Raw genomic sequence first — 12,699 nt, forward strand, 5'->3', positions numbered from 1 at the left:
TAGTGAAGTATTATCATTTATCAATGTTACTAGGTGAGGAGCTAGTAAAAGGAGATTTTTTTTTTAATTTTTTTTCAACGTTTATTTATTTATTTTTTTGGAACAGAGAGAGACAGAGCATGAACGGGGGAGGGGCAGAGAGAGAGGGAGACACAGAATCGGAAACAGGCTCCAGGCTCTGAGCCATCAGCCCAGAGCCTGACGCGGGGCTTGAACTCACGGACCGTGAGATCGTGACCTGGCTGAAGTCGGACGCTTAACCGACTGCGCCACCCAGGCGCCCCAAAGGAGATTTTTTTTTTTTAATTTTTTTTTTCAACATTTATTTATTTTTGGGACAGAGAGAGACAGAGCATGAACGGGGGAGGGGCAGAGAGAGAGGGAGACACAGAATCGGAAACAGGCTCCAGGCTCTGAGCCATCAGCCCAGAGCCCGACGCGGGGCTCGAACTCACGGACCGCGAGATCGTGACCTGGCTGAAGTCGGACGCTTAACCGACTGCGCCACCCAGGCGCCCCGCAAAGGAGATTTTTGATGTAACCCAAACTTAAGTACTTTTCTGTGTTGCTTCAAAACAGGGAATGATGCACAAAAGTATTTCCTTTAAATAAAGTATTACAACTAGCTGCAGGATGACTCAGTAAAATTTTAAATCAGACTTCTATAATTTTATCAGTGCATATTGAAGTGGCATAGTGTCTAACTGTAGGTATTCAAAAATATTTCTCTCAGTCTTCTAGGAAAATAAAACAAAAATGATAAAATAATAAAAATAAAACTGAAAATGTTTCTATAGTAAGAACCACTATTAACTATAAAATGGTCACTATCTAATGGCCATAGCTTTATAAATAAATAGATTTCTGTTTGAGGACATCATTATCCCCTTTAAATTTAAGCCAAATAGAAATATGAAAGACAATTCAGATTAAGTCAATTGAGATTTAATTCTATAGAGAAAAATCAATGTCTGTACTTATAAAAACTAGGTTAAAGCTATGCAGTAAGTATGAATCAGAGTATAACTTTCTGGAAGATTCAGCTTAAGGAGACTATCCTTAGAAATGCATACCTGTTTTTGACAGTAAATTATATTTTTAAAAAAAGAAATGCATACCTTTTATGCATTTATGGAGGAAAGCAAATTTGTGTTTCAAGTATTATTTTCAATAAATGCCACTTCAATTCTTCTAGAGTTGGTGATACCCACGCAAGATCAGAACACACTGCTGAGCAGCATATAGTAATAAATGACTTATGCCTAGTTCTTAGGAAGTCTGAACCGTATATTGAAGAGCTGCTGAAAGACATCCAGCCGTTAGCACTGCCATGCTCATTGAAAGACATTGTTCCACAGAATTCAGTAAGTGAGACTTAAATTATTTCTTCTTTGGGGGCTAAATATTCCAATTTTAGCTATGTATTACCAGTCAGATTGCAAAGTGTAAGTTCGAGGCACCAATTGTCTTGTAAGTACATTTTGCATAATAAACTATCAGTGCCAGTAAAAAAGGAAATGAACTTCAGGTTCCATAATTAGAAATATTCTTAGTGGGAAATTGAGTTGAATAAGCATATATGCATGGAATGATAGATGAAATATCCAAATAAACCACTAAATTTGAGTCAGATGTGGAGAGAAAAAAAAAATTTTTTTTTTGTGAATTCATTTTTTTTTGGGGGTGTTCACACTGATATTTTATTTTATTTATTTTTTTTAATATATGAAATTTATCATCAAATTGGTTTCCATACAACACCCAGTGCTCATCCCAAAAGGTGCCCTCCTCAATACCCATCACCCACCCTCTCCTCCCTCCCACCCCCCATCAACCCTCAGTTTGTTCTCAGTTTTTAACAGTCTCTTATGCTTTGGCTCTCTCCCACTCTAACCTCTTTTTTTTTTTTTTTTTCTTCCCCTCCCCCATGGGTTCCTGTTAAGTTTCTCAGGATCCACATAAGAGTGAAACCATATGGTATCAGTCTTTCTCTGTATGGCTTATTTCACTTAGCATCACACTCTCCAGTTCCATCCACGTTGCTACAAAAGGCCATATTTCATTTTTTCTCATTGCCACGTAGTATTCCATTGTGTATATAAACCACAATTTCCTTATCCATTCATCAGTTGATGGACATTTAGGCTCTTTCCACAATTTGGCTATTGTTGAGAGTGCTGCTATGAACATTGGGGTACAAGTGCCCCTATGCATCAGTACTCCTGTATCCCTTGGATAAATTCCTAGCAGTGCTATTGCTGGGTCATAGGGTAGGTCTATTTTTAATTTTCTGAGGAACCTCCACACTGCTTTCCAGAGCGGCTGCACCAATTTGCATTCCCACCAACAGTGCAAGAGGGTTCCCGTTTCTCCACATCCTCTCCAGCATCTATAGTCTCCTGATTTGTTCATTTTGGCCACTCTGACTGGCGTGAGGTGTGATATCTGAGTGTGGTTTTGATTTGTATTTCCCTGATAAGGAGCGACGCTGAACATCTTTTCATGTGCCTGTTGGCCATCCGGATGTCTTCTTTAGAGAAGTGTCTATTCATGTTTTCTGCCCATTTCTTCACTGGGTTATTTGTTTTTTGGGTGTGGAGTTTGGTGAGCTCTTTATAGATTTTGGATACTAGCCCTTTGTCCGATATGTCATTTGCAAATATCTTTTCCCATTCCGTTGGTTGCCTTTTAGTTTTGTTGGTTGTTTCCTTTGCTGTGCAGAAGCTTTTTATCTTCATAAGGTCCCAGTAATTCACTTTTGCTTTTAATTCCCTTGTCTTTGGGGATGTGTCGAGTAAGAGATTGCTACGGCTGAGGTCAGAGAGGTCTTTTCCTGCTTTCTCCTCTAGGGTTTTGATGGTTTCCTGCCTCACATTCAGGTCCTTTATCCATTTTGAGTTTATTTTTGTGAATGGTGTGAGAAAGTGGTCTAGTTTCAACCTTCTGCATGTTGCTGTCCAGTTCTCCCAGCACCATTTGTTAAAGAGACTGTCTTTTTCCCATTGGATGTTCTTTCCTGCTTTGTCAAAGATGAGTTGGCCGTACGTTTGTGGGTCTAGTTCTGGGGTTTCTATTCTATTCCATTGGTCTATGTGTCTGTTTTTTTGCCAATACCATGCTGTCTTGATGATGACAGCTTTGTAGTCAAGGCTAAAGTCTGGGATTGTGATGCCTCCTGCTTTGGTCTTCTTCTTCAAAATTACTTTGGCTATTCGGGGCCTTTTGTGGTTCCATATGAATTTTAGGATTGCTTGTTCTAGTTTCGAGAAGAATGCTGGTGCAGTTTTGATTGGGATTGCATTGAATGTGTAGATAGCTTTGGGTAGTATTGACATTTTGACAATATTTATTCTTCCAATCCATGAGCAGGGAATGTCTTTCCATTTCTTTAAATCTTCTTCAATTACCTTCATAAGCTTTCTATAGTTTTCAGCATACAGATCTTTTAAATCTTTGGTTAGATTTATTCCTAGGTATTTTATGCTTCTTGGTGCAATTGTGAATGGGATCAGTTTCTTTATTTGTCTTTCTGTTGCTTCATTGTTAGTGTATAAGAATGCAACTGATTTCTGTACATTGATTTTGTATCCTGCAACTTTGCTGAATTCGTGTATCAGTTCTAGCAGACTTTTGGTGGAGTCTGTCGGATTTTCCATGTATAATATCATGTCATCTGCAAAAAGCGAAAACTTGACTTCATCTTTGCCAATTTTGATGCCTTTGATTTCCTTTTGTTGTCTGATTGCTGATGCTAGAACTTCCAGCACTATGTTAAACAACAGCGGTGAGAGTGGGCATCCCTGTCGTGTTCCTGATCTCAGGGAAAAAGCTCTCAGTTTTTCCCCGTTGAGGATGATGTTAGCTGTGGGCTTTTCATAAACGGCTTTTATGATCTTTAAGTATGTTCCTTCTATCCCGACTTTCTCAAGGGTTTTTATTAAGAAAGGGTGCTGGATTTTGTCAAAGGCCTTTTCTGCATCGATTGACAGGATTATATGGTTCTTCTCTTTTTTTTTGTTAATGTGATATATCACGTTGATTGATTTGCGAATGTTGAACCAGCCCAGCATCCCAGGAATGAATCCCACTTGATCATGGTGAATAATTCTTTTTATATGCCGTTGAATTCGATTTGCTAGTATCTTATTGAGAATTTTTGCATCCATATTCATCAGGGATATTGGCCTGTAGTTCTCTTTTTTTACTGGGTCTCTGTCTGGTTTAGGAATCAAAGTAATACTGGCTTCATAAAATGAGTCTGGAAGTTTTCCTTCCCTTTCTATTTCTTGGAATAGCTTGATAGGTATTATCTCTGCTTTAAACGTCTGGTAGAACTCCCCTGGGAAGCCATCTGGTCCTGGACTCTTATTTGTTGGGAGATTTTTGATAACCGATTCAATTTCTTCGCTGGTTATGGGTCTGTTCAAGCTTTCTATTTCCTCCTGATTGAGTTTTGGAAGAGTGTGGGTGTTCAGGAATTTGTCCATTTCTTCCAGGTTGTCCAATTTGTTGGCATATAATTTTTCATAGTATTCCCTGATAATTGTTTGTATCTCTGAGGGATTGGTTGTAATAATTCCATTTTCATTCATGATTTTATCTATTTGGGTCATCTCCCTTTTCTTTTTGAGAAGCCTGGCTAGAGGTTTGTCAGTTTTGTTTATTTTTTCAAAAAACCAACTCTTGGTTTTGTTGATCTGCTCTACAGTTTTTTTAGATTCTATAGTGTTTATTTCTGCTCTGATCTTTATTATTTCTCTTCTTCTGCTGGGTTTAGGCTGCCTTTGCTGTTCTGCTTCTATTTCCTTTAGGTTGCTGTTAGATTTTGTATTTGGGATTTTTCTTGTTTCTTGAGATAGGCCTGGATTGCAATGTATTTTCCTCTCAGGACTGCCTTCGCTGCGTCCCAAAGCGTTTGGATTGTTGTATTTTCATTTTCGTTTGTTTCCATATATTTTTTAATTTCTTCTCTAATTGCCTGGTTGACCCACTCATTCGTTAGTAGGGTGTTCTTTAACCTCCATGCTTTTGGAGGTTTTCCAGACTTTTTTCTGTGGTTGATTTCAAGCTTCATAGCATTGTGGTCTGAAAGTATGCATGGTATAATTTCAATTCTTGTAAACTTATGAAGGGCTGTTTTGTGACCCAGTATATGATCTATCTTGGAGAATGTTCCATGTGTACTCGAGAAGAAAGTATATTCTGTTGCTTTGGGATGCAGAGTTCTAAATCTATCTGTCAAGTCCATCTGATCCAATGTCTCATTCAGGGCCCTTGTTTCTTTATTGACCGTGTGTCTAGATGATCTATCCATTTCTGTAAGTGGGGTGTTAAAGTCCCCTGCAATTACCACCTTCTTCTCAATAAGGTTGCTTATGTTTATGAGTAATTGTTTTATATATTTGGGGGCTCCGGTATTCGGCGCATAGACATTTATAATTGTTAGCTCTTCCTGATGGATAGACCCTGTAACTATTATATAATGCCCTTCTTCATCTCTTGTTACAGCCTTTAATTTAAAGTCTAGTTTGTCTGATATAAGTATGGCTACTCCAGCTTTCTTTTGGCTTCCAGTAGCATGATAAATAGTTCTCCCTCCCCTCACTCTGAATCTAAAGGTGTCCTCAGGTCTAAAATGAGTCTCTTGTAGACAGCAAATAGATGGGTCTTGTTTTTTTATCCATTCTGATACCCTATGTCTTTTGGTTGGCGCATTTAATCCATTTACATTCAGTGTTATTATAGAAAGATACAGGTTTAGAGTCATTGTGATGTCTGTATGTTTTATGCTTGTACTGATGTCTCTGGTACTTTGTCTCACAGGGTCCCCCTTAGGATCTCTTGTAGGGCTGGTTTAGTGGTGACAAATTCCTTCAGTTTTTGTTTGTTTGGGAAGACCTTTATCTCTCCTTCTATTCTAAATGACAGACTTGCTGGATAAAGGATTCTCGGCTGCATATTTTTGCTGTCTAGCACCCTGAAAATCTCGTGCCAATTCTTTCTGGCCTGCCAAGTTTCAAAAGAGAGATCAGTCACGAGTCTTATAGGTCTCCCTTTATATGTGAGGGCACGTTTACCCCTTGCTGCTTTCAGAATTTTCTCTTTATCCTTGTATTTTGCCAGTTTCACTATGCTATGTCGTGCAGAAGATCGATTCAAGTTACGTCTGAAGGGAGTTCTCTGTGCCTCTTGGATTTCAATGCCTTTTTCCTTCCCCAGTTCAGGGAAGTTCTCAGCTATTATTTCTTCAAGTACCCCTTCAGCACCTTTCCCTCTCTCTTCCTCCTCTGGGATACCAATTATGCGTATATTATTTTCTTTTTAGTGTATCACTTAGTTCTCTAATTTTCCCCTCATACTCCTGGATTTTTTTATCTCTCTTTTTCTCAGCTTCCTCTTTTTCCGTAACTTTATCTTCTAGTTCACCTATTCTCTCCTCTGCCTCTTCAATCCGAGCCATGGTGGTTTCCATTTTGTTTTGCATTTCGTTTAAAGCGTTTTTCAGCTCCTCGTGACTGTTCCTTAGTCCCTTGATCTCTGTAGCAAGAGATTCTCTGCTGTCCTGTATACTGTTTTCCAGCCCAGCGATTAATTTTATGACTATTATTCTAAATTCACTTTCTGTTATATTATTTAAATCCTTTTTGATCAGCTCATTAGCTGTTGTTATTTCCTGGAGATTCTTCTGAGGGGAATTCTTCCGCTTGGTCATTTTGGATAGTCCCTGGCATGGTGAGGACCTGCAGGGCACTTCCCCTGTGCTGTGGTGTATAACTGGAGTTGGTGGGCGGGGCCGCAGTCCTACCTGATGTCTGCCCCCAGCCCACCGCTGGGGCCACAGTCAGACTGGTGTGTGCCTTCTCTTCCCCTCTCCTAGGGGCGGGATTCACTGTGGGGTGGCGTGGCCCGTCTGGGCTACTTGCACACTGCCAGGCTTGTGATGCTGGAGATCTGGCGTATTAGCTGGGGTGGGTAGGCAAGGTGCACAGGGGCAGGAGGGGCAGGCTTAGCTCGCTTCTCCTTAGGTGATCCACTTCAGGAGGGGCCCTGTGGCAGCGGGAGGGAGTCAGATCCGCTGCCGGAGGTTTGGCTCCGTAGAAGCACAGAGTTGGGTGTTTGGGCAGAGCGAGCAAGTTCCCTGGCGGGAACTGGTTCTCTTTGGGATTTTGGCTGGGGGATGGGCGGGGGAGATGGCGCTGGCGAGCGCCTTTGTTCCCCACCAAACTGAGCTCTGTCGTCCGGGGGCTCAGCAGCTCTCCCTCCCTTTGTCCTCCAGCCTTCCCGCTTTCCGAGCAGAGCTGTTAACTTATGACCTCCCAGACGCTAAGTCGCTAAGTCGCGCTTGCTGTCGGAACACAGTCCGTCAGTCCCCTCCGCTTTTGCCAGCCAGACTCGGGGGCTCTGCTTGGCCGGCGAGCCGCCCCTCCGCCCCAGCTCCCTCCCGCCAGTCCGTGGAGTGCGCACCACCTCGCCGCCCTTCCTACCCTCTTCCGTGGGCCTCTCGTCTGCGCTTGGCTCCGGCGACTCCGTTCTGCTAATCCTCTGGTGGTTTTCTGGGTTATTTAGGCAGGTGTAGGTGGAATCTAAGCGATCAGCAGGACGCGCGGTGAGCCCAGTGTCCTCCTACGCCGCCATCTTCCCCCTGGACCTGAAAAATTTTTAAATATAGTGTAGTGTGAGTTTCCATTTCTTTACTATTTTTGTGACACTTTGTTCCTTAGTTGTAGCCCATATCACATATTACTTTGCAGTTTAGGAAAAATTTCATAAACATTTAAGCATAAGTACTTGCATATTTACTTGCATTGTCTATTCCCCAGCAAGACTCAACAACTCCTACAAGACAGGAATTGTGTGTAAGAATATATGTTAAACTGTTACATTATTATGAAATCTATGAAAGCAGGAGTCTGTGTCTTTGCCCATCATTGTATTCCCAGCACATAGCAGATTACCTAGCACATAGTACTCATTCAACATATATTTGGAAGAATGAATAAATAAAAAGTAAAAGGAAATATATCACACGCGGTGTTTTCCTCAAAATGGTAAAATTGGTTTAAATTTTGTCTTTTGTAATTTTTGGCATTTTCTGAGTTGAATTTAATTTTATAACCTTTAGAAAGAGGTTTTATTTTTTAAGAAACGTAGCTTTTTCAAAATTTGAGCATAGTTGGCACACACAGTTACATTAGTTTCAGGTATACAACAGAGCGATTCAACAGCTCTGCTGGAGGTATCACAATTCCAGATTTCAAAATATACTACAAAGCTATACTAATAAAAATAGTAATGGAACAGAATAGAGAACCCAGAAATAAGCCCATGCTTATAAGATCAATTAATCTATGACCAATGAGGCAAGGATATACAATGGGGAAAAGACCGTCTCTTCAATAAATGGTGCTGGGAAACTGGACCATTTTCTCATACCATGCACAAAAAGAAACACAAAATGAATTAAATTCCTAAATATGAGACCTGAAGCCATAAAAGTCCTAAATAAAACAGTAATTTCTTTGACATCGGCCAGAGTAACATTTTTCTAGATATGTCTCCTCAGGCAAAGGAAACAAAAGCAAAAATAATGTATTTGGAACTACACCAAAATAAAAAACTTTTGCACAATAAAGGAAGCCATGAACAAAACGAAAAGGCAGACTGTTGAATGGGAGAAGATATTTGCAAATAATGTATCTGATAAGGGATTAATATTTAAAATCTATAAAGAACTTAACACCAGAAATGTATAGTTTTAACTCTTAAAATTTACTTTAGGTATGGTGGGGGGGACTTAAAGATTCAAAGATCAACTTAAAATTTTTTTAAATGAGTGAATACTTATCCTTACTGTTTAAGTAGCATGTACCTCCTATATTCCTAGTTAACGGAAACTCAGTTAACTGATGATTACAGATATCTTGATTGCATTACATGGCTCCCATTATACTTTCAAAATTACCTTTTGAATTTGTCATTTAAGAGAAAAAAAAACTATGCAATACTTGTTTTATTTTAGAATATTTATAATCTTCGTATTAATATTCAGAGGTGAAACTAAATTCTAAAGTACAATAGCTTACGGACACCTTGAGACTGTTCATAAAATCAAAGGTCTAGGGGCACCTGGCTGGCTCAGAACATGTGACTCTTGATCTTGGGGTCATGAGTTCAAGCCCCATATTGGGCATAGAGCTCACACACACACACACACACACACACACACACACACACACACACATCCATATATTGTGCATACATAAGCACTGACCTTGGGTTTATGACCATAGCTGTTGTTTAGTGTCTATGGTTGAGTCCCTTTGCTCGTTTGCAGTCTTTGGTTGTATAAAGCCAAATCCAAACAAAACAAAACCAAAGATAAATCCAGAGTATTGTACCATTAGCCCTAATTATAATTACTAAGTACATCGGAATTTTACTTTTTCCACAGAATGAAGGCTGGGGAGAAGAAGCTAAAGTAGAATTTTTGAAAATGGTAAATAACAAGGCTGTTTTAATGAAAGTTTTTAGAGAAGAAGATGGTGTGCTTATTGTAGACCTGCAGAAACCACCAACAAATCAAATAAGCAGTGATATGCCTGTGTCTCTTAGAGATGCATTAGTTTTTATGGAATTAGCAAGGTAGGTAACTTATTAAATACTTTTGAGATTATAGTTATAAATTGGAATAGCAGAATTTACCTTTAAAAACTATGGACTGACTCCAAAGTGAACATTAAGAGATTAAAAAAAACGCTATTAGTTTTCTAAGTATAGTTGTCAGAAAATGACATTCAGATAATTTAATAAAGAAATTAAAACTCAATTACAACTCAAAATAGAAACTGTAGATACTGAAACAAATTTTAGACTCCTGATAACTTCACAGACAGCTCCCCTAGGGTTTTAAGAATTACAGTTTAACAGTGCCTGACTTAAATTTTCTACCCTTTAGAGTAAGTTCATGATCACCCACTCTGTATTTAATGTCTGAATCTAGAATAGATACTTCAAGTTTCTTCCCCCACCCCCATCACTGATGAACAAAGTAGGACGACTGAGAGAGATAGTGGAAGATACTAACTTTTTGTCCGAGTGGGGAGATGACTCTGGAAGTGACCCAAGTAGGTTTCATTGTAGAGAAATAAGAGTAGTATTAGAGCTGGAGGGGGCCCACGGAGACCCTCAGCTGGCCTGGGTGCTACTATGAACTATGGTTATCAATTTAACTGAAAGATGAGAAACTGTTTTTTTGTTTTGTTTTGTTTTTGTTCAAAAGAGGAGAATCCTTGAATCTGAGTAGAAGAAACAGGCCTGGCTCAAAAATGTTCCAACACAAAATTGAAGGTCAATTGTTGACTTTGGAGACTTGACATCTTATTTAACCTAGTTTGATAATTGGAGACAATACCAAGAAATGTATTAGAAGAGAAATTGGAAAGGGAATACTCTTGGTAGATAAATAAGTATATGCACAAGTCTTTTCTTCAGACCAAATTGCTAAGAGAAGAGATTCTTTGAAGAAAATGGTTCTTGCTTATGCTTTGATTGTGCTTTCGATTAGGTTTAGGTCACAATCACCAAGAAGCCACTCTGAAAAAAATATGACTTTACATTATCACCCGCCTGTTTTGCCTAAAGAAATGACAGATGTTTCAGTTATGGTTTGTCACATAAATAGTCCTACTGATTTCTATCTTCAGTTGGTAAGTATTTAGTATTCCTTAGAGACCAAGTATTTTTTTTCAAATTTTAAGTAGCAATGTATAAGGGAAATGAGTACCTAGTATGACTTTTAGAACAATCCAATACCAACATTCTGTAAATTTAAGTTTCATAGCTGCAACTTTAAACAAGAAATTCTCATGATTCGTAGTAATTTAAGAAACTCTTAATCATGCAAATTAGTGAAATATAGAAGGAAAGGACAGTGAAGGATACCTAATATATGTGTTTCTTGCTACCTTATGAAATCTGGGCAATAGGAAAGCACGTAGAACTGTCATCAAAATACTATGATAAAACCTGTTTCTGACCGTGAACATCTGAGAATTTACTAATTATTACTAGGTAATTTTCTGAATTTGAACACCAAAATAAATTCAGATCAAAGCCATTCATATTTAATTTTGAATGTGGATTGATGGGTTTGTTTAGCTAGCTACTAACAATGAGTTCGTCATTATTAATCTCTTTGTGTCAGTGCTTCATATGAATTAACTCATTCTAAGGGCAATAATAAGTGAATAACTCATTAATCTTTATAACAATCCTGTGAGAAAGACACTAGTATTTTTGTCTAGATTGGAGATTCTGACCAAAAGGATGAAGCAACTTGCCTGAGGTCACACAGCTACAGAAAGGTGGAGCCAGGATTAGACTGGGTAGTGTAGCTTCATTCAGAACCTGTCATCTTAAACCCTGTACCATGTTCTGCGGGCTCCCCAGATAAGTTGTGGAAGTCGCCTTATTTGGCCCTAAGTTAGGACTTGCATACATTTCTTTTATTGAATTTTTTTTACAGTGTCTTATATTTAAATTGAAGTAAAACATATATAAAATTAACTATTTTAACCATTAATGTATGGTTCAGTACCATTAAATACCCCAAGTGTCATGCAACTGTTGCCATTATTCATCTCCAGAACTGTTTCACATCCCAAATAGCTCAGTAACCCTTAAACAATAACTCCCCATTTTTCTTCCCCACCCCCAGCCTCTGATAACTTGTCCTACTGTCTTTATGAATTTATCTGTTTCACTTAGCATAATGTTTACATGTTATAGCATGTATCAGAATTTCATTCCTTTTCATGACTGAATAATATTTCAATGTATGTATATACTACATTTTGTTTATACATTCATATGTTGATGGACACTTGGATTGTTTCAACCTTTTGGCTATTGTGAATAATGCCGCTATAAACATGGGTGTTCTAGTGTTTGAGTCTCTGCTTTCAATTTTTTTGGGTTTATACCTAGGTCTGGAATTGCTAACTTATATTATAATTCGGTTTGTCTTTCTGAAGAACTGCCAAACTGTTTTCCACAATGCTGCACCATTTTATATTTCCATTAGCAATGCATAAGAGTTCCAATTTTTCCATATCCTCACCAACACTTTTTTTTTTTAAGTAATAGCTGTTTAGGATATGGATTGTATCTCATTATGGATTTGATTTGCATTTTCCACATGGCTCAGATTGTTGAATACATTTTTCCATGTGTGTATTGGCCATTTGTATATTTTCTCTGGAGAAAGACCTATTCCAGTCCTTTGACCGTTTTTGAATTGGATTATTTTGTTGTTGGAGTGTAGGAGTTCTTTATACATCATGGATTTTAATCCTTTGTCAGATACATCATTTTCAGATTTTCCCCCCCATTCTGTGGGCTGCCTTTTTACTCTCTTGGTAGCATTCTTTGATCCACAAAAAATTTTAATTTGGTAATCCAGTTTTTCTGTTTTTTTCTTTTGTTGCCTGTGCTTTTAGTGTCATAGTCAAGAAATTTTTGCTGAATCTAACATTACGAAGCTTTTCCCTTATGGTTTCTTCTAAGAGTTTTATAGTTTTAGCTGTTAGACTTAAGTCTTTGATTTCGAGTGAACTTTTGTGTATGATACGAGAGAAGAGTCCAATTTCATTATTTTCCATGTGGATGTCCAGTTTTCCCAGCATTGTTTGTTGAAAAGAT

General features: G+C 38.4%; 1 protein-coding gene across 1 annotated transcript in view; it reads left to right on the top strand.

The window, feature by feature from the left end:
• RNF17 (ring finger protein 17) overlaps window positions 1–12,699 on the top strand; it is a 122,645-nt gene that overhangs the window by 41,914 nt on the left and 68,032 nt on the right. The window contains exons 13-15 of the mRNA XM_047077378.1: window positions 1,196–1,364; window positions 9,452–9,642; window positions 10,565–10,706. Of these exons, the coding sequence (XP_046933334.1) occupies window positions 1,196–1,364; window positions 9,452–9,642; window positions 10,565–10,706 (502 nt within the window). The remainder of the gene's footprint in view (window positions 1–1,195; window positions 1,365–9,451; window positions 9,643–10,564; window positions 10,707–12,699) is intronic.

The sequence above is a fragment of the Lynx rufus genome, unplaced genomic scaffold, assembly GCF_022079265.1.
Source record: "Lynx rufus isolate CCGP_SWC_20201006 ecotype Redwood Valley unplaced genomic scaffold, mLynRuf1.p SCAF_1, whole genome shotgun sequence".
Lineage (NCBI taxonomy): Eukaryota > Metazoa > Chordata > Mammalia > Carnivora > Felidae > Lynx > Lynx rufus.